Source organism: Loxodonta africana, chromosome 15 (assembly GCF_030014295.1).
Source record: "Loxodonta africana isolate mLoxAfr1 chromosome 15, mLoxAfr1.hap2, whole genome shotgun sequence".
Lineage (NCBI taxonomy): Eukaryota > Metazoa > Chordata > Mammalia > Proboscidea > Elephantidae > Loxodonta > Loxodonta africana.
The window spans coordinates 7,497,184-7,520,526 of record NC_087356.1 but is presented as its reverse complement, the minus strand read 5'-3'; the positions used below and the strand labels follow the sequence as shown (position 1 = coordinate 7,520,526).

Sequence of the window (23,343 nt, the reverse complement as noted above, 5' to 3'; positions counted from 1 at the left end):
CTAGCTCACTCAAGCAACCCACAGGGGTACACCAAAACAAAACAAAGCCAGAAGCTATGACACAGTAAGGAAGCATAAACTAATAGAATAACTTATTGATAGCTCAGAGACAATAGTCAATATCAAGTCACATAAAGAAAGAGACCACAATCACCTCAACAGGCTCTCAGAACAAAGAATCCAGGGATCTTCTAGATGAAAGGGCATTCCTGGAATTATCAGATGCAGAATACAAAAGTTTAATATACAGAATCCTTCAAGACATCAGGAAGGAAATGAGACAATATGCAGAACAAGCCAAAGAACACACAGATAAAGCAAATGAAGAAATTAGAAAGATTATTCAGGAACATAATGAAAAGTTTAATAAGCTGGAAAAATCCATAGACAGGCAGCAATCAGAAATTCAGAAGATTAATGATAAAATTACAGAAGTAGACAACTCAATAGAAAGAGGAGCAGAACTGAGCAAGTAGAAGCTAGAATTTCTGAACTCAAAGATAAATCACTTGGCACTAATATATTTGAAGAAAAATCAGATAAAAGAATTTTAAAAAATGAAGAAACCTTAAGAATCATGTGGGACTCTATCAAGACAAATAACCTACGAGTGATTGGAGTACCAGAACAGGGAGGGATAACAGAAAATACAGAGAGAATTGTTGAAAATTTGTTGGCAGAAAACTTCCCTGATATCATGGAAAATGAGAAGGTATCTATCCACGATGTTCATTGAACTCCACGTAAAGTAGATGTTAAAAGAGAGTCACCAAGACATATTATAATCAAACTTGCCAAAACCAAAGATAAAAGCAGAATTTTAAGAGCAGCGAGGGATACACAAAAACTCACCTACAAAGGAGAGCCAATAAGAATACGCTTGGACTACTCGGCAGAAACCATGCAGGCAAGAAGGCAATGGGGTGACGTATTTAAAAAATTGAAGGAAAAAAATTGCCTGCAAAAAATCATATATCCAGCAAAACTGTCTCTTAAATATGAAGGTGAAATTAAGACATTTCCAGATAAACATGAGTTGAGGGAATTCGTAAAAACCAAACCAAAACTACAAGAAACACTAAAGGGAGTTCTTTGGTTAGAAAATCAATAATATCAGGTAATGACCCAAGACGAGAACACTGGGCAGAGCAACCAGAAGTCAACCCAGACAGGAAAATCCAAGAAAACAAAGCAAGATTAAAAAAAAAAGCAAAGCCCAACACAGGGTAACAGCGATGTTATTATATAAAAGAAGACGACATTAAAATAGTAAAGAAGGACTAAGAAATGTAATCCCACACCTTCCATATGGAAAGGAAGATATGGAGATACAAAGAAATAAAAGTTAGTTTTAAATTTAGAAAAATAGGGGTAAATAATAAGGTAACCACAAAGGAAACAAACTATCCTACTCATCAAAATAAAATACAAGGGAAAAATAAAGACTCAGCAGAAACAAAATCAACAACAACAAACATGAGGAAAGGACTATATATAAGGAAAATCTACTCAGCACATAAAATTAAGTGGGAAAAAGAAACTGTCAACAACACAAAAAATAAGACATCAAAATGATGGCACTAAATTCATACCTATCCATAATTACCCTGAACGTAAACGGACTAAATGCACCAATAAAGAGACAGAGAGTGGCAGAATGGATTAAAAAACAAGATCCGTCTATATGCTGCCTAGAAGAGAAACACCTTAGACTTAGAGACACAAACAAACTAAAACTCAAAGGCTGGAAACAAATATATCAAGCAAACAACAATCAAAAAAGAGCAGGAGTGGCAACATTAATTTCTGATAAAATAGACTTTAAAGTTAAATCCGTCAGAAAGGATAAAGAAGGACACTATATAATGATTAAAGGGACAATACAGCAAGAAGATATAACCATATTAAATATTTATGCACCCAATGACAGGGCTGCAAGATACATAAAACAAACTCTATTAGCATTGAGAAGTGAGATAGACAGGTTCACAATAATAGTAGGAGACTTCGATACACTACTTTTGGTGAAGGACAGGACATCCAGAAAGAAGTTCAATAAAGACATGGAAGATCTAAATGCCACAATCAACCAACTTGACCTCATAGACATACACAGAACACTCCACCCAACAGCAACCAAGTACACTTTCTTTTCTAGTGCACATGGAACATTCTCTAGAATAGACCACATATTAGGTCATAAAGCAAGCCTTGGCAGAATCCAAAACATTGAAATGTTACAAAGCACCTTCTCTGACCATAAGGCCATAAAAGTGGAAATCAATAACAGGAAAAGCATGGAAAAGAAATCAAACACTTGGAAATTGAACAATACCCTGCTCAAAAAAGACTGGATTATAGAAGACATTAAGGATGAAATAAAGAAATTCATAAAATCCAATGAGAATGAAAACACTTCCTATCAGAACCTTTGGGACACAGCAAAAGCTGTGCTCGGAGGCCAATTTATATCAATAAATGCACACATACAAATAGAAGAAAGGGCCAAAATCAAAGAATTATCCCTACAACTTGAACAAATAGAAAGAGAGCAACAAAAGAAACCCACAGGCACCAGAAGAAAACAAAATATAAAAAATGAGAGATGAACTAACTGAAATAGAAAACAGGAAAAAAATTGAAAGAATTAACAAGACCAAAAGTTGGTTTTTTGAAAAAAATCAACAAAATTGATAAACCACTGGCCAAAGTGACAAAAGAAAATCAGGAAAGGAAGCAAATAACCCAAATAAGAAATGAGATGGGCAAGATTACAACAGACCCAACTGAAATTAAAAGAATCATATCAGATTACTATGAAAAATTGTACTCTAACAAATTTGAAAACCTAGAAAAAAAAAGAAATGGAAGAATTCCTAGAAACACACTACCTACCTAAACTAAAGCAAACAGAGGTTGTTGTTGTTGTAGTTAGGTGCCATCGAGTCGGTTCTGACTCATAGCAACCCTATGCACAACAGAATGAAACACTGCCCGGTCCTGTGCCATCCTTACAATCATTGTTATGCTTGAGCTCATTGTTGCAGCCACTGCGTCAATCCACCTCGTTGAGGGTCTTCCTCTTTTCCGCTGACCCTGTACTCTGCCAAGCATGCTGTCCTTCTCCAGGGACCCATCCCTCCTGACAACATGTCCAAAGTATGTAAGACACAGTCTTGCCATCCTTGCCTCTAAGGAGCATTCTGGCCACACTTCTTCCAAGACACATTTGTTTGTTCTTTTGGTAGTCCATGGTATATTCAATATTCTTCACCAGCACCACAATTCAAAGGTGTCAACACTTCTTCGGTCTTCCTTATTCATTGTCCAGCTTTCACATACATATGGTGTGATTGAAAATACCATGGCTTGGGTCAGGCACACCTTAGTCTTCAGGGTGACATCTTTGCTCTTCAACACTTTGAAGAGGTCCTTTCCAGCAGATTTACCCAGTGCAATGCATCTTTTGATTTCTTGACTGCTGCTTCCATAGGTGTTGATTGTGGATCCAAGTAAAACGAAATCCCTGACAACTTCAATCTTTTCTCCATTTATCATGATGTTGTTCATTGGTCCCGTTGTGAGGAATTTTGTTTTCTTTATGTTGAGGTGTAATCCATACTGAAGGCTGTGGTCTTTGATCTTCATTAGTAAGTGCTTCAAGTCCTCTTCACTTTCAGCAAGCAAGGTTGTATCATCTGCATAAAGCAGGTTGTTAATGAGTCTTCCTCCAGTCCTGATGCCCAGTTCTTCTTCATATAGTCCAGCTTCTCGAGTTATTTGTTCAGCATACAGATTAAATAGGTATGGTGAAAGAACATAACCCTGACGCATACCTTTCCAGACTTTAAACCAATCAGTATCCCCTTGTTCTGTCCGAACAACTGCCTCTTGATCTATGTAAAGGTTCCTCATGAGCACAGTTAAGAGGTAGAACAACTAAATAGACTCAACACAAAAGAAGAGATTGAAAAGGTAATCAAAAAACTCCCAACAAAAAAAAGCTCTGGTCCGGATGGCTTCACTACAGAGTTCTACCAAACTTTCAGAGAAGAGTTAACACCACTACCACTAAAGGTATTTCAGAGCGTAGAAAACGACGGAATATTACCAAACTTTTTTTTTTTTTTCATTCTGTGAAGCCACCGTATCCCTGATACCAAAGCCAGGTAAACATACCACAAGAAAAGAAAATTATAGACCTATATCCCTCATGAACATAGATGCAAAAATCCTCAACAAAATTCTAGCCAATAGAATTCAATAACATATCAAAAAAATAATTCACCATGACCAAGTGAGATTCATACCAGGTAGGCAGGGATGGTTCAACATTAGAAAAACAATTAATGTAATCCACCGCATAAAGAAAACAGAAGACAAGAATCACATGATTTTATCAATTGATGCAGAAACGGCATTTGACAAAGTTCAACACCCATTCATGATAAAAACTCTCAGCAAAACAGGAATAGAAGGAAAATTCCTCAACATAATAAAGGGCATTTATACAAAGCCAACAGTCAACATCACTCTAAATGGAGAGAGCCTGAAAGCATTCCCACTGAGATCAGGAACCAGGCAAGGATGCCCTTTATCACCACTCTTATTCAACATTGTGTTGGAGGTCCTAGCCAGAGAAATCAGGCTAGATAAAGAAATAAAGGGCATCCAGATTGGCAAGGAAGAAGCCAAAGTATCTCTATTTGCAAATGACATGGTCTTATACACAGAAAACCCTAAGGAATCCTCCAGAAAACTACTGAAACTAATAAAAGAGTTTAGCAGAGTATCAGGATACAAGATAAACATACAAAAATCAGTTGGATTCCTCTACACCAACAAAAAAAACATCGAAGAGGAAATCACCAAATCAATGCCATTTACAGTAGCCCCCAAGAAGATAAAATACTTAGGAATAAATCTTAGCAGAGACGTAAAAGACTTATAGAAAGAAAACTACAGTACATTTCTGCAAGAAACCAAAAGAGGCTTACATACCTTGCTCATGGATAGGAAGACTTAACATTATAAAAATGTCTATTCTACCAAAAGCGATCTATACATTTAATGCAATTCTAATCCAAATCTCAATGACATTCTTTAATGAGATGGAAAACAACTTCATATGGAAGGGAAAGAGGCTCTGGCTAAATAAGGCATTACTGAAAAAGAAGAACAAAGTGGGAGGCCTTACTTTACCTGATTTTAGAACCTATTATACCGCCACAGTAGTCAAAGCAGCCTGGGACTGGTACAACAACTGATGCATAGACCAATGGAACAGAATTGAGAATCCAGACATCAATCCATCCACATATGAGCAGTTGATATTTGACAAAGGCCCCAAAACAGTAAAATGGGGGAAAGACAGTCTTTTTAACAAATGGTGCTGGCAGAACTGGATATCCATCTGCAAAAAAATGAAACAAAACCCATACCTCACTCCATGCACAAAAACTAACTCAAAATGGATCAAAGACCTAAATATCAAATCTAAAATGATAAAGATCATGGAAGAAAAAATAGGGACAATGTTAGGAGCCCTAATACATGGCATAAACAGTACACAAAACATTATTAAGAATGCAGAAGAAAAACTAGATAATTGGGAGCTCCTAAAAATCAAACACCTATGCTCATCCAAAGACTTCACCAAAAGAATAAAAAGACTACCTACAGACTGGGAAAAAGTTTTTAGTTATGACATTTCTGATCAGCGCCTGATCTCTAAAATTTGCGTGATACTGCAAAAACTCAACTGCAAAAAGACAAATAACCCAATTAAAAAATGGGCAAAAGATATGAATGGACACTTCACTAAAGAAGACATTCGGGTAGCTAACAGTTATACGAGGAAATGTTCACGATCATTAGCCATTAAAGAAATGCAGATTAAAACTACAATGAGATTTCATCTCACTCCAACAAGGCTGGCATTAATCCAAAAAACACAAAATAATAAATGTTGGAGAGGCTATGGAGAGATTAGAACACTTATACACTGCTGGTGGGAATGTCAAATGGTACAACCACTTTGGAAATCGATTTGGCACTTCCTTAATAAGCTAGAAATAGAACTACCATACTATCCAGCAATCCCACTCCTCGGAATTTATCCTAGAGAAATAAGAACCTTTACACGAACAGATATATGCACACCCATGTTTACTGCAGCACTGCTTACAATAGCAAAAACATGGAAGCAACCAAGGTGCCCATCAATGGATGAATGAATAAATAAATTATGGTATATTCACACAATGGAATACTATGCATAGATAAAGAACAGTGAGGAATCTGTGAAACATTTCGTAACATGGAGGAACCTGGAAGACATTATGCTGAGTGAGATTAGTCAGTTGCAAAAGGACAAATATTGTATAAGACCACTATTATAAGAACTTGAGAAATAGTTTAAACTGAGAAGAAAACATGCTTTTGTGGTTGCAAGAGGAGGGCAGGAGAGAGGGTGAGAGAGGGGTATTCACTAATTAGATGGTAGATAAGTACCACTTTATGTAGAGGGAAAGACAACACACAATACAGGGGAGGTCAGTACAACTGGACTAAACCAAAAGCAAAGAAGCTTCCTCAATAAACTGAATGCTTCAAAGGCCAGTGTAGCAGGGGCAGGGGTTTGGGGACTATGATTTCAGGGGACATCTAAGTCAATTGGCATAATAAAATCTATTAAGAAAACATTCTGCATCCCACTTTGAAGAGTGGCGTCTGAGGTCTTAAATGCTAGCAAGCAGCCATCTAAGATTCATCAATTGGCCTCGACCCACCTGGATCAAAGGAGAGTGAAGAACACCAAGGACACAAGGTGATTATGAACCCTAGAGACAGAAAGGACCACATGAACCAGCGACTACATCATCCTGAGACCAGAAGAACTAGATGGTACCTAGTTACAACTGATGACTGCCCTGACAGGGAACACAACAGAGAACCCCTGAAGGAGCAGGAGAACAGTGGGAAGCAGACCCCAGATTCTCATAAAAAGACCATACTTAATGGCCTGACTGAGACTGGAAGGACCCCAGTGGTCATGTCCCCTAGACCTTCTGTTGGCCCAGGACAGGAAACATTCCAGAAGCCAACTCTTCAGACATGGATTGGACTGGACAATGGGTTGGAGAAGGATGCTGGTGAGGAGTGAGTTTCTTGGATCAGGTGGACACTTGAGACTATGTTGGCATCTCCTGCCTGGAGGGTAGATGAGAGGGTGGAGGGGGTTAGAAGCTGGCGAAATGGTCAGGAAAAGAGAGAGTGGAGGGAGAGAGCGGACAGTCTCAGTAGGGGGAGAGTAATTGGGAGTAGGTAGCAAGGTGTATATAAGTTTTTATGTGAAAGACTGACTTGATTTGTAAACTTTCACTTAAAGCACAATAAAAATTAAAAAAAAAAAAAACTCTGATTTTTGGAAAATATCCTCAAGGAGGCTAGGGCTGAAAGAAGGAAACATGTTAGGGAACTGTGATTGTCCGGGAGGGAGATGGATGGTGGCTTGGAGCAGCGTATGAAAGTGCGGGTGGTGAGGCGAGGTTGGATTTTTTGCATATATTTTAAGGGTAAAGCTGATAGTATTTCTGGAGGAATAGGATATGGGGTATGAGAGAAAGAGAATGGTCAAAGATGATACCAGGGTTTCTGGACTGAGCAACTGAAGGAATGGGGTTGCCATTTACTGAGACAAGCTGGACCAGATTTTAGGATAAGAGTCTATCGGTTCTAGATAGAGTAAGCTTGACATGTCTATTAGACATACAAGTGGAGATGTCAAGTCTTCAGTGGGATATTTGCTTCTATAGTTCAGTTAACACATTTGGGCTATAGATATAAATCCGAATATGTCACTGTGTAGATGAAATTAAACTCATGAGATTAGATGCAGAATTCAAAAGAAGAGTAGAAGTAGATAGGCCATAAAAAGCTAAAAAACCAAACCCGTTGCCGTTGAGTTGGTTCCGACTCATAGAGACCCTATAGGACAAAGTAGAACTGCCCCACGGAGTTTTCAAGGAGTGCCTGGTGGATTTGAACTGCCGACCTTTGGTTAGCAGCCATAGCTCTTAACCACTACGTCACCAGGGTTTCCAGATAGATCATGGGGTGTAGAAAATAGCAACTTCTAATTTTCGTTGTTAAACTTTCCTGGAGAAAGGTGTTTACCTTGCCCTGAGAGATAAATCTGGATTTCTCTACACCAGACACTGCATGAGTGTTTGAAATTTACCACAAAGCAATCCTGTGTTTACAAAGCAGGCCAGCTCTCAGTCTCCACCACTTTCTGACGACACTGGAATAAGCCAACACCAAAGGAGTACAATGAGGCTTCTTTGTGGAACATAAACTTTTTTTTTTTTTTCCTTCCAGGGGCAAGAGAAAATAATGTAGGACAAAACCTGACAAACTGATATTTCATCATTTACCTTTGTTTTGAAAAACTTCCTTCTTACAGTTAATAAAAAGAAGAAGACAAAAAAGGAAAGGAAACAAAGGAGAAAAAATGATAGATGCCAGATAAAAGGCATTGACTTTCTAAGAGCAGAAATTCTGCCTAACACCACACTGAGTTACCCACCGTAAGCACCCAGTGCACTAGCTTGGTCTTCCAGTCAGTTCTGTTATGGGAAGTAGTTATGTTCTATAGACTGAGTTAGCCATTGCTCCTAGGGGAAACATAGGGTTAAGTTCCATCAAGCCTCTGGTCACAACCTTTTCATCAACCAGTCAATACATAACCTTGTATTATGCTTGCTGGAGCCCTGGTGGCACAGTGATTAAGAGCTAGTCTGCTAACCAAGAGGTCAGCAGTTCGAATCCACCAGTTGCTTTTTGGAAACCCTATGGGACAGTTCCCGTTATGAGTGGGAATCGACTCAACAGCAACAGATTATTATGAATGTTATTGTTTAAAACCACCTTATTTGATAGAGTGAAACCTCTGAGATCTGAAACTCAACTGGACTGCCTTGTTTTTCCAGGTCTCAAAAATTTTCTGTTTTTGACAGAGAGCTGTCTTACCACTTTTCTATTGCACTCTATTAGTGGAAAATACTTGAGTTTTCCTTCTCTGATAGGTTTCTGCCTTACACAGATTCCAGCTTTCCCAGGTTTTACTGTATATATTTCTTAAAAAAAAAAATTTGTTTTTCTTACAGATAGTTTATTAAATGCAGTTCTTTATAATAAAATACTAGCCAAAAAGGGGTGAATGTTTACTGACCCTGGGCAATGAGACCATATGTTCTTTAAGCCCCACAACAATAATGTCCACTATGTTTTTTTTAATTGCTGTCAAAAATAGACACAGTAAAACATATACTAACTAAACAATTTCTACACATGCAGTTCAGTAACATTGATTACAATCTTCAAATTGTAGTTCGTCTCACTTTCCTGTTCTGAATTCTTTCTCACCCATTAACATAAACTCACTACGCTTTCAGGTTGTTATTGTCAATTTGATTTCATGTAGATAGATCTTTCAAAGAGCACTATGCTCAAGACAGACATTCTTTACTAACTAAGCCAAGTCATAGTTTGGTTTTAAGAAGATATCAGGGGATATTTTATTTTAAGGTTTAAAGATTATCTCACAGCAATTGCTTCTAGGGGTTTAACCAGCCTCAATAGCTCCAGAAAATTTTGATTCTATGAGAATTTGAAATTCTGTTTTACATTTTCCCCCTTTTGATCAGGATTTTTCTATAGATTATTTGATCAGAATGTTTGGTAATGTTAGCGGCACCATCCAGTTCTTCTGGTCTCGTGGCAAAGAAGGCAGCTGTTCATGGAGGCAGTTAACCACACGTACCATTTCCTCCTCCTATTCCTGACTCTCCTTTCTCTGTTGCTCCAGGAGAATAGAGATCAATTGCTGTACCTCAGATGGCTGCTTGCAAGCTTTTAAGACCCTGGGTACTACACAATGAACTAAAAGGTAGAACAAAACTAAAAACCAAACCCACTACTGTTGAGTCGATTCCGACTCATAGCAACCCTATACAGAAGCACTAAAAATGATATTAGACGAATTAACAGGGATGTTCCTTGAAACCATGACCCTAAACTTCCAAACCAAGAAACTAAACCCCATGAGGTGTTTGGTTTTCCATAAGCAACCTCAGCAGCTACTCTTCTTCTTCTTTTTTTTTTTTTGGCTGTTGTTGTAAAAATATGTATCACACAAACTTTGGCAACTCAACTTTTGATGGGTATACAATAGGTGGCATCAGTGACATCACATTGGCTGTGCAAGCACACTAGCTTTAATCAATGTGAATTTTCCATCACCAGGCATCATCTCATGAATTCATAATTTTAGTTTTTTTTTTAATCTTTCCATAGCTTCCATGGGCACTATAGGTATTGCTTTAGCTCTTTCTGGAGCAGCCTCATGTACAGATTGGCAAATTCCCTCTTCCTTTTTCTCGATGTACCATATTATTGATTCATTAACACTGAACTGGTCTCCAACACTACTATAACTCATGACTAAACAAAGCTCATCTAACACACATATTTTCTCCGTAAGGCACATGACAGCCTTCTTGTGATTGGTAACTCTAGACAACACTTCAGCACTACTGTTGGGAGTCATTTTAAACAGCAAAATGACCAATGAAAAGCTCAAAAATTTTGAAAATGTGGCACAGTATGAGAGCTGTACAAGAAGGCACACCATCTCCTTGTTGTACTTTAGCTGGGAACATACACACCAGGCTACTCAAATTTTTCACTGCTCTGCACATCTCCACAAATGACTGTAAAAGTATTGACTTGAGGATTACAAATAAATTTTAAAGAGTAGAAGAACTCACAAATACAAAATCTGCAATAACAAGAATTGACTGTACTATTTAATTAATAAATTTTGCCAGTTATGAAGAACATAACCCATAAGTCCACATCTATATGCACCCTTTTATTCTCTCATCAACTGTATTTATAAATGTGAAGGTTAATGTTTGGTACTATCTCTTTCCTTCTATTTCATTGCATCTCCCTTTCCTCTTTTACTGATTTTTTTATGTGGCTATATTGCATAACAATGGTTCCCATTGATGATACTTGCATAAAAACCACAATCTATCAAATATTTGTTAATAGAGTTGTATCATAGCTGGCTGAAGCATCTGGGTACCTGTCTAAGTCATCCCCTTGTGGTACTTCTGTTACAGCAGCACTAGATAACTAAGAAATTTATTTTCACACAGCCTAGGAAGCTAGAAGCTCAAATTTAGGGGAAAGCTCTCTCTCTGTCCCCTCTGGGAGAAGGTCCTTATCATCAGTGTTCCCCTGGTCTAGAAGTTTCTTGGTGCAGGGACCCCAAGTCCAAAGGTCAAACTCCTCTCCTGGCTCTTATTGCTTGATGGTAATGAGGTCTCTCTCTGTGCTTGCTTCTCTCTCCTTTTATCTCTTGTAAGATAAAAGGTGATGCAGACCACATCCTAGGTAAACTCCCCTTACATCTGATCAGTGTTGTGACCTTAGTAAGGTGTCCCACCCCACTGTAATCCTCCTTAACATAACCTAATCTTGCCTTGGAAATCCTGGTGGTGCAGTGGTTAAGAGCTATGACTGTTAACCAATAGGTTGACAGTTCGAATCCACCAGGAGCTCCTTGGAAGCCATATGGGGCAGTTCTACTCAGTCCTATAAGGTCACTAGGAGTCAAAATTGACTCAACGGCAATGGGTTTCCTTTTTTTTTTTTTTTTTAATCTTCCATCATTAACCATAGGCAGAGATTAGAATTCACAAAAATAGGAGCCCTGGTGCCACAGTGGTTAAGAGTTACAGTGAGCTATGGCTGCTAACCAAAAGGTCAGCAGTTTGAATCCACTAGCCACTCCTTGGAAACCCTATGGGGCAGTTCTACTCTGTCTTATGGGGTCACTATGAGTCAAAATTGACTCAACAAAAATGGGTTTGGTTTGGCTTGATTTACATTACATCAGATCACAAAATGGAGGACAACTACACAGTACTGGGAATCATGGCCTAGCCAGGTTGACACATATTTTGGGGGGACACAATTCAATCCATGACAGTACCCGTCACTAGCAAATTGGGAAGAGAAATGTTTGTGATTATATAACATCTGTGTTTCCAGCAAGCATTCTATGGAACACTAATATTCTATGGAATATTAATAGGTCCTTTGGTTAAAAAAAAAATTGAGAAACATAAGGTCAAACAAAATACAATAAGTTCTATTCCCACAGGTCTCCTGAGATCTTTTAATATGCTAGGACTTTCAATCACCCAGAGCCCTGGTGACAAAGTGGTAGAGAACTTGGCTGCTAACCAAAAGGTTGGCAATTTGAATCTACCAGCCACTCCCTGGAAACCCTATGGGGCAGTTCTACTCTGTCCTGTAGGGTTGGTATGAGTCGGCATAGACTTGACAGCAACAGGTTTGGTTTGGTTTTCCAGTCACCTGTGATGATTCTCTGGTGTTGTAGTGGTTAAGTGCTATGGATGCTAACCAAAAGGTCATCAGTTCAAATCTACCAGGTGCTCCTTGGAAACTCTATGGGACAGTTCTACTCCGTCCTATAGGCAATGGGTTTGTCTTTGGGTGAGAGATGATTCAACATTCCAAGCTTTCCAAACTCATTTACTTATTTTTACTCTTTCATCACGGAATCCTTTCCTTTTTTCCTCATTTTCATCGTTGGTTGGTTGTTTTGTAAATAACCTTATAGAATTTGAAACCATTTTGGGACCCATTGCAATATTTATTTGTTTCTTTAAATGCCAATTTCATCAATAATTAGTTAAGACTATAATGGCATTACGCTACTGTCAGCGTCACCAATTGCCTCCAGGTTGCTAAGTCCAATTGTGAATCCTCAGTCTCACCTTCACTTGAGCTACAAACAGTAGCTGTCACAAGTGAACATCTTCCCCTACCCTCTCCTTTCTTCACCCTAGCTTGTTGCTTCTTCTCATCTCCTCTTCCCAAACACTTCAAGGTTTAGTCCCTGAACTACTTTTGTTCACTGTCTATACCAGTTCCCCATGGAATCTTACCCAGTTTCTTGGTTTTCAACACCATCTGTATGCTGATAACTCAAAAAGCTAAACTTGCTCTCCAGACTGTTCCCCTGAACTTCAGACTCAGATATGTATCTGCATCTATTGTCTGCATTACAGACGTCTCAAAAACTAACCTGTCAAACAATTCCTGCAATTTCACCCAAACATGATCTTCCAACAGCCTTTCTCATTTCGGTTGATGGCAACCCCATCTTTCCAGCTGCAAAGATCAAAAACCTTGAAGGCATCCTTTATATACACCACTCTCTCTCCCATCCATCAGCAAGTCCTATCGAATCTGCTCTTCAAATATATTTAGAACTCAGTGTATGACCACTTCTCCTGGTCCTCACTGCTGGTCCTCCCTTGCTTGGATCATTTCTTTTCTCCCTTTTCCTTCCCTTGCCCCCTATAATCTATTTTCAAAACAGAAGCCAGTGTGATCCTTTTGAATCACTCCTCTTCTCAAACCTCACCTTTGTTCAGTTAAAGCCAAATTCCTTGTAATGGACAAAAAGACACTGCATGGTTGCAGACTTTCATCACTCTGATTCATGGTTCACTACTCGCCACAACCTCATTCCACTCATGCACACTTCTCTCTATCCCTTGAACAACCCAAAATTTCCTTCACCTTGGAGACTTCTTACCAGCTCTTGTCTCTACCTGGGACTCTCTTCCCTGAGGTATCATCCCCTCACCTCCTTCTTGCACCCCCAATCTCCCCTACTCTCTTCTATTTTTTCCCATGGCATTTATAACCTTCTAGCATACTGAATAATTGACTTATGAATAATGTATATTTTCTGTTTTTTTTTCTCCAATGTATCTGCAGTGTCAGATCTCAATAAATACTTTTTGAATGAATAAATAAATGAACAGCCTGGTATGGGGTAATCATGATAATTAATTTCCTCTCCATCTCTCCAAATATAAAGAAAAAGAAAAAAAAAACACTGCCTCAAGTCAATTCTGACTCACAGCGACCTATACGACAGAGTAGAACTGCCCCGTAGGGTTTCTAACGTTGTAAATCTTTATGCAAGCAGATTGCCATATCTTTTTCCTGAGGAGTGGCTGGTGGGTTCGAACCACAAACTGCTGACCTTTTGGTTAGCAGCCAAATGTTTAACCACCATACCACCAAGGCTCCTTCTCCAAATATATATTTTATTAAATTGAATCCTTTTGTTTATGTGAATGTCAGATTTTAAGGATATTTTCACTGTAAAGACGGAAGTAGAACTAGAGATGGATGAATTGGCCCTGGATTTGATCCAGAGACTGAAAGCACAAACCACCACTGGCCTACTGAGAGGAGGGGAGAATTAAAGTGTCAACATAAGCTGGAGAACAGAGAAAATGGAAAAAGAAAAAACCAAAAATGAAAGGAGCCATGTTTAAATTGAGCCTCTAATTTGCTCCAAAATATGGTCTTAATGAAAGCTAGTGGAGCCAAATCCATTCAAAAATCACTTGTTTGATCATCACAATTTTAGAGTATCTTAGTTTTACAATTTTTAATGTAGATCACAATTTGAAAAGTATTCACTTTGCACAGGGGTTAGTTGAATAGAGAGTTTAAAGAGTAATTTCTCTGGTATCTTTTAAGAGTTTTTTTTTTTTTTATATATCAGTATTGATCTAACAGAAAGTTGTCAGGAGACAAAGAATCTCTAATTTCCAGGAACCACTGCTCAAAGAAAAAAAAAAAGTCAGACATAAAGATAACATTTTTGAACCTCACAACCCTGCTGAGGAAGAGAAAACAGATAAAGGAGATTGGATTCCCAAGTGAACGCCCTGAGTTATTTCTATCATTATCCCTCCTGCCAAGCAGAGAGCCACAAGGAAACTTCCCCCTTCTGATCATGGGAGTCAAGGGGCTCTGTGATTTTCTCAAGAGTTTGAAGTTGCGGCTCATGTTGTGAATTGGAGATTCAGATACAAGTGTAGACTATGGAATTTTTTCAGCCAAGCTTCCAGCAGAAGGTAGTGATATTTTCTAATCAACTAAGGACCCATGAGTAGAGGATTTTTAGAATAGCCTGATTGCTCCTGAGCAGGTAGAGGGGAGAGTGGGGAAAGCTACCAAGAACCCCAAGTACATCTTCTTCATCCCATCCCATTTCCTCAGGGCATAAGTCTTCACACTTGGAGCCTAGGTTGAGGTAGGGTAGGGTCCAGAAGGCAGAGACTCCAGTGCTCAGTGACCCAGCCCTCAGTTCCTTCATTACAGCTTCTACTACAAGGCTCCTGAGAGCAGGACGTAGGGAAAGCCTTGACTCATAGCTGAGGAGAACCGGCTGCCGTCCAGTCAGTTTTGACTCATGCTGACCCCACATGTGTCAGAGTAGAACTGTGCTCCACAGGGTTTTTAACTGCTGACTTTGCAGAAGTAGATCACTAGACCTTTCTTCTGAGGCATCTCTGGGTGGACTTGAACCTCCAAACTTTTTGTTAGCAGCTGAGCATGTTAACCATGAGCAGCACCCAAGAACTCCTTCATAAGTGAGAGCGAGCTCAAGAGGTACCCAACATACACACTTAAATCACATTCAAGGAAGTTGTCAAAAGGCATAAGAGGGTCTGTGGTTGTGGAAACTCAAGATGCTCACCTACCTCAGGAATAAGTTACAGGCTGTTTTCTAAATCTCAGTTATATTTTAGTGGATACCATCCTTAGGTTATGTTTTTTCATCAGAGCACTGTCCCCTTCTGCCTGTGGGTTCGGTCACACCTGGCCCCAGAGCCAGGCCTTGCCATTAAAAAACGAAAAACCATTGCCGTCTTGTTGATTCCAACTCAAAGCGACCATATAGGACAGAGTAGAATTGCCTCACAGGGTTTCCAAGGAGCAACTGGTGGATTCAAACTGCCAACCTTTTGGTTAGTAGCTGAACTCTTAACCCCTGCACCACCATGGTTGTCAGCGTATCTTCAGACTCAACCCAACCACCTATGAGCCCATAATCGGCAGTGCTGCAGTGAGCCCAAAGCCCTCACAAGTATTAGCATGCGGTCATTGAATGCACAGGTGTTTGCATCTGTGGGATCTGAGTTTCACACGTACTTCACAGAATTATCCTAAGAACTACAGGATTTGGTATATGAAAAGCACTTGGGACAGCATATGCCACGTAGCAGACTCTCAGTAAACAGTGGTTGCTTTTTTTAGCTTCTGCCATTTTATCACAAGTGAGCTAAGAGCTATCGTGTCCCAGCCAAGCTTGAGCCCACCCACCATTAACCCAGGTCCCCCTCACCACCCCATTTCTCCATTCTCCCCTATGTCTGAACCCAGCCTTCAACCCCTTCTCAGAATCCAGGCAACCTGCCTAGCCCTTTCCATCCCCCTTTCTGGGAACTGAACTCTTAGCTGCTAGTAGAGTTTTGTTCCAGACGAGAGAGACCTCTCCCTCCATTCTGACCTTGGGCCCTGCTACATGCATACACAAGCACACACTCACACACGTAAGCGCTCACAATTTTAGCATCACCACTGCGTGAAGACAACTGCATTGTGACCCAGCCAGTGGATATCAATGTCGGCCTGGATCAAAGTCACTCAAAACTTTTGAGCCTTCTCCTTTGCCATTGTCTGGATCTGTACTCTCAGAAAACTGGGAAGTGTAGAAGGGTGAACAGAGAAATACAGACCTTCGTGAGCATAAGACAAATATATTGGAGGCATGGATTAAGGATTTTCATACTAAAAAAGCAGGTACCTAAAAACCAAAGACACCACAGATCTGCTTGAGCTATAGGGTGTTGTGCCTACCACAAAACCATCCAGTTAAGAAAATACCTTGGGGTCAAGCTGCTCTCTTAAACACCCTGTGGAGGAACAGAGAAGAGCATTCCGCAGCAGCCCGTCTGCAGCGGTGAAGTGGCTAGGGCTTAGGGGTGGCAGTGGCCGTGGCAGTGGCCGTGGCCGTGGCAGTGGCAGGCAAGGGAAGTCATTCCAGGACCCTACCTGAGAAAGAAGAGAATGTAGTGGTTAAGAGCTAAGGCTCCTAACCAAAAGGTTGGCAGTTTGAATCCCCTAGGCACTCCTTGGAAACTCTATGGGACAGTTCTACTCTGTCCTATACGGTCACTATGAGTCGGAATCGACTGACAGCAACAGGTTTGGTGTTTTCAGTTTTAACATTATTAAGTGTTCACTATGAGCTAGGTGGAGCCCTTGCGGTGCAGTGATTAAGAGCTCGGCTGCTAACCAAAAGATCTGCTGCTCACCAAAAGATCGGCTGCTGACTAAAAGGAAGCCATCAGCCACTCCTCGGAAACCCTATGAGGGAGTTTTACTCTGTCCTATAGGGTCACTTTGAATTGAAATCAACTCATTGGCGACGGGGATTTTTTTGTTTTTGTTTTAAATAAGCTGGGTACTGTGCTAAGTACTTTATATCCATTTAATCTTTAGAAATCACCCTGTGAGCTTGGTATTAGTACTAATACGCTGGTTTTCTAGACAAAGAATACAAGAATCAAAAAAATTAAGTAAGTTATGTAGAGTCATGCAAGAAGTAAGTGTTATAAAAAAAAAAAAAAACAGGTTTAAATGCAGGTCTGCAGAACTCCAGAACTCTCCTTCAAATTACCATACATGGAATGGCAGCAATGGGATAACAGTGTCCACATCAGGCTTTTTGTACAATAACACATGAATAGTTTGGCCTCAGAAGCTAGTAGGAGAACTTCTGTAGTTGGAGAAAAGCATGCTTCCTGTTTCTTTACCACTGGAGGAAATCATAAGAGAAAACAGACACTCAGTGGGGGCCATCTCAGCCGTGTTTGACTCTACACTTTCTGCTGGGCAGCCTTCAGAGAGAAAAAGAATGGAGCCCTCAACCATAAGTTCAAAGGAGGCACCAGTGACAAATGTGAACTTAAATCACTTATGGACTCCCTCCTCTCCAAGAAGGCCTGGCCCTCACCAGTCTCTGCTGCTCAAATCCATCACTGCCATTTTCCTACCTACACCTCCTTCTTAGCAAATGGCTTTGGCTCTGCTTCCTCACCCACGTACCTCTCCCTCACTCCTTTAGGCCTGCAACACCTTACTTCATAAGTCCTTTTCCCTTTTTCATCAACTGGTTAGATTCCAAGTCTGGGTTTTAGTGGATCTCAGAAAGAATGATTCTGGAATATAAGCACTACAGGTGACTACTGCAACCCTCCTTTCCCACCTTCAACCAGATAATTTCTAATACAACTACAATCTCCAACTTGGTTTTCCTATTGGTGAAATGAAGTTAATACCATTTTTCTCATGGGCAAAATATTGATAACAATTATTTTTAACTTTTTTTTTTAACCTAAATTTTATTTTTAAAATTCGGTTTCCTTTTAAAGTTATTTTTGAAAAGCATCCTAAATGCACTTACCATCAGCGAGTTGTACTTGAGTTCTTTCTTCCTCAACTTCCAACAGAATTGATTAACTGTCAAAGCTGATTTCTCTAGCAGCTCTGTGCTACATACAACAGCTACCGTTTCTTTAAAAGCTTCTCATTGCGTTGTCAGTGAAGACACAGGAATCTGGTTACTGATAAGCTGATACTGATGAATCGTACTGTTAACGAATGTTTTTGCAATTTTGACCACATACTCCTCTGTTTGAAAGGTGAAGGTGTATTTCCGATTTTAAGATTATCCCCATTTCATCTCAATTATGACATTTTTCCTCCCCTTTGGATGAGTATCTCAGCAAAACCTCACCGTCCAGGAGTGGGTCATTAACATCATTTCCCAAAATTCTGCCACTCTAAGAGCAACAGTGCAGGTTTCTGCAGCAAATTTTACTGTTGATTTCTCAGTGTCAGGATTTCGCAAACTCAAATATATATTGGATGCTTACTGTATACCAGGCTCTGTGCACAAGGACTTTTCACCTGTTATCTGCGAATTCCTGACGCTTACGGGAGATTCAGAGAGGTTAATTAACTTACCCAAAGTAACAGCGGTACGAGCTAAAGCCAGAGTCTAAAGCCTCCAAAACCAGACTTTTTCCAGGTGTTACCAAATGATCTGTCTCAGAGGGATGTGATAGAGACTTATAGACACATGTTGCAATTATCAGGATTCTAGATAAACCAACTCTTATCATCTATGTAATTGTTTTTAAAACATTGCCAACTTTGGAATAACCAAAGTCCCTCTTGATATTATAGAAATTGTATGGGTTTTAGAAACAGGCTGGTTGTCCTATTTACCAGCAATGTGACTTAAGGTGAATTACCCAGCCTCTCTAAGTCTTTCCTGCAAAGGGTACTATTGTGAATATTAAGTGAATCACATGTAAGGTGTCAGCCATAGTAATGACTACCGGCTGCCTTCTGCTCTTTCATGTACTCATCCTATTCTGCCCATCGCTATGCTAACAACAACAACAAAAAAGTGTCAAATATTATCTAAAAGGACGAAACTACTGATAAGATGTACCATATTAAAATGTCACATCTCTGTCAAATCAGTGACAAGATTTGGGATAGCACCTGACCTTCAATTTCTCTCCTTTTCTATTTGTATCAAGACTACCAATGGGGCCAAATCACCTCTTCTCCCCACTTAAAGGTCACCAAACCTAAAAGATTAAAATCTAAAGAAAGGAATGACAGTAGAATCTAACTGCATACTGCACTACCTTTGTGTAGAGCATGATTTTACACAGTGAGAGCATCTGTCGTTTGTCCCCATTGCTAAAGAACCGTAGAAAATCCATTTGAGCAACAGACCAGTCAGTGCCTGTTGATATGCCCAACATTGTGCCAGGCACTGTGAGAAAGATGTAAGAGAAGTATGAGGCTCACTCCTGCCCTCAGAGGACTTAAGGATCTAAGAGAAAAAAATGGGGGGAGGGGGGTAAATGCAGCATTTTATGATTGTGAAAATTTGGAATTTAAGTTAGAAGAAATTTGCAACAACCTAAACACTTTTTAAAGTGAGGGTGGGTTATTGAGGGACTGTAAAGTATCCTTTCTTCAAGAGTGTGGTTTTTGTCTTTCTGGAATGGTTGAGATAGGTTCTTCCCTGATTCTAGATCTCTTGACAGCTTTTACAATCATCGGTGTGTTCAGGTGCGGTGCTTAGGCACTTGAACTATCTCTGCTCTGAAATTTCCCTTCAAACAGTCAGTCCTTTACCACTGCACTTAAGGTGTTTGACTTTTACTGAGACGACTAATGGCAGTTTCAACCCTCCCTTGAGTGTTCAACACATTTGGTTAAACCCAGGGAAGCTAATATCTATCATAGGGCTGGTGTTGGCTCAGTGGCGGAATTCTCGCCTTCCGTGCTGGAGATCAGGGTTCGGCTCCCAGCCAAAACACCTCCTTCTCAGCCATCACCCGTTTTCAGTGGAGGCTTGCATGTTTCTATGATACTGAACATCTTTTAAAAGAGCTTCCAGGCTAAGACGAACTGGGAATGGCATGGGATCAGGCAGTATTGAGTCCCATTGTGTATGGGATCACCTTGAGTCAAGGTCAACTGGACAGCAGCTTACAACAAGCACAACAACATCCATCAAACTCCACCAGGTTTGGTAATAAAGAAGGTTACATTTGAAGGAAGACATGAGGAGCCTGAGCAGCAATGGGAGGAAGTTTCTCTTTAACAAACCCTCTATCTGCAAGGGCTCTGAAAAATGTAGACTTGAGAAACTCCTGCCAATGCAAGCACCTGGCAGGGAGAGGTGAGGCGAGGCTGCGAGCAACCACAGCCTGGCCAGATCCCTTTGAGGATCTCCCCCTAGTCCTGGCGATCTTTGGTGGTGCACCTCAATGATGATTTGCTCTCAGGCCACATATTTCTACCCAAGGTAGAAGTGACTGTATGCATTGATGGTAACTCCCTTTAATCAAAATGTCCTTGAACTAAGGGGAAGGCAATTCTCTATGGAAGAACAGAACAGCATTTGTGACAATTCACCATGGAATAACATGAAAGGAAACGTCAAAATTGGCAAAGTGTATTTACCTGAAACGACAACAGAGACCTTTGCGGCTGGAAAAACAGAAATGTGTTTGATGTGAGTGTCTGTGTGTGTACATGCACACATTTGTTTGCGTGTTCTCGTGTGTGTTGTGCCCATGTGGAGAGGGCACACCAAACAGAAATGAGTTTAGTAATGTTGAAAATCTCACTACATTGCAATTTTAGTTAGTTGGGCAGTTGGTCTTCTTTGCAGCTTGGGAAACTGGGTGTAATTGCTGCAGACCCACTACCGATTCCACAGTTTTTGTCAGCCCCAAGTCCTTCCTATGATATCTGCTAATTGCCGGGGACCATTGTCTCATGGTGTCCTCTGTCTCAGGCTTCCGTGTCAAGGAGTCTCATCTCTTTTTCTGCCCAGCATCAACCCAGAACTCAGCACTTTCTCCAACTTGCACCAGACATTTATACCAAACACTTATACCAAAAATTTCTAAAATGCAGAGCATTTGGCTAGAGATTTGAACATGACAGGAAAGATCCCATGGCCTCCTCCCAGGGCTCTCTCTCCTTCTTCCCCCCTCACTATTGCTCCTCACCACCCTTTCCTTCCCTGAGACACTCAGGAGCACTTCAGTTCTCCCCAGTGCCTATCCCCATATAGATACACCTCAAACTTATCAAGGTGTTAAACAGCTAGAAAGGCTGCACCCTTTTTAGAAAAAGTGTAGGGTTATAGGAAGAAAATTTATTTTTCTCTGTCACATCTATCTTTGAGTCAGTTTCATCTCCCCATAAGCACTGTTTTCTTCCCTTCTAGATCCTTCTCTCCTCTTACTTGGTTTCTACGACTCATTAAATATGTTGACTAATGAGACTTGCCGCTTTACCCTTTCAAGGAGTAAAGTATTCCTAGAAAAGTAGAAAAGCCTTATAAACACAAATGTCTGGTTAACATCCAGGAAGCAAAAAAGAAAACTGTATTAGCATTTTAACCCAGACAATTCTAATCACACCTAATGCATAGTCACAAATTTTACTCATTCATATAATTAGTTCTGTGTGTCCCTACCTCACCCCCATGCCCCAATTCCTGATTTTCCTCAGCACATTTAAGAGGAAATACAAATGTAACCTCCTTTACTATGAAGAAGAATGGGCCATCAGGATTGGAGGAAGACCCATTAACAGCCTGCCTTATGCAGATGACACAACCTTGCTTGCTGAAAGTGAAGAGGACTTGAAGCACTTACTAATGAAGATCAAAGACCACAGCCTTCAGTATGGATTACACCTCAACATAAAGAAAACAAAAATCCTCACAACTGAACCAATGAGCAACATCATGATAAATGGAGAAAAGATTGAAGTTGTCAAGGATTTCATTTTTCTTGGATCCACAATCAACACCCATGGAAGCAGCGGTCAAGAAATCAAAAGATGCATTGCACTGGGTAAATCTGCTGCAAAGGACCTCTTCAAGGTGTCGAAGAGCAAAGATGTCACCCTGAAGACTAAGGTGCGCCTGACCCAAGCCATGGCATTTTCAATCACATCATATGCATGTGAAAGCTGGACAATGAATAAGGAAAACCGAAGAAGTGTTGACACCTTTGAATTGTGGTGTTGGCGAAGAATATTGAATATACCATGGAGTGCCAAAAAAACAAACATATCTGTCTTAGAAGAAGTACAGCCAGAATGCTCCTTGGAGGCAAGGATGGCGAAACTGCGTCTTATATACTTTGGACATGTTGTCAGGAGGGATGAGATCCTGGAGAAGGACATCATGCTTGGCAGAGTACAGGGTCAGCGGAAAAGAGGAAGACCCTCAGTGAGGTGGATTGGCTGCAACAATGAGCTCAAGCATAACAACGATTGTAAGGATGGCTCAGGACAGGGCAGTGTTTCGTTCTGTTGTGCATAGGGTCGCTGTGAGTTGGAACGGACTCGACGGCATCTAACAGAAACAAGAAGTTCTTTCAGATTTTTTAATGATTCCATAATGGGTAGAAATGTATTTCTAGGAGATTAATTGGTTATTCTTGATTTTACGGAATCAGTTAGCCTTAATAATTGGCTCCTGCTTAAACTAATATGTTCTATATGGATCAAAGTCTTTGGATTATAGTAGTCTCTCCCTCTTTCTGAGAAGTTAAAAATTAAAAGCAGACGTGAAAAATAGTGTTTTTCACCCTTCTCACTTATTCGTGTTCTAAAATTCTGAAAAGATCTTTGTTTATCTGAAAGCGAACAAAAGTGCTTGACATGAGATTTTGAGCAAGGAGTTATTTTAAAGCCACACATTTACCTGAAAGACAGAATATTTTTTATCTGAAAAATGTGTTTTTT

The 23,343-nt window shown here is 40.0% G+C and overlaps 1 protein-coding gene across 2 annotated transcripts in view; it reads right to left on the bottom strand.

Moving 5' to 3' along the window:
• IL1RL1 (interleukin 1 receptor like 1) overlaps positions 1-18,761 on the bottom strand; it is a 50,166-nt gene extending 31,405 nt beyond the window's left edge. For both annotated transcript variants that reach the window (XM_064268568.1, XM_023552605.2), the window contains exon 1: positions 18,446-18,761. Coding sequence is in view for 1 of the 2 variants with exons in the window: in XM_023552605.2 (XP_023408373.1) it covers positions 18,446-18,448 (3 nt within the window). In the remaining variant the exon portion in view is untranslated. The remainder of the gene's footprint in view (positions 1-18,445) is intronic.
• Positions 18,762-23,343: the final 4,582 nt, after the last annotated feature.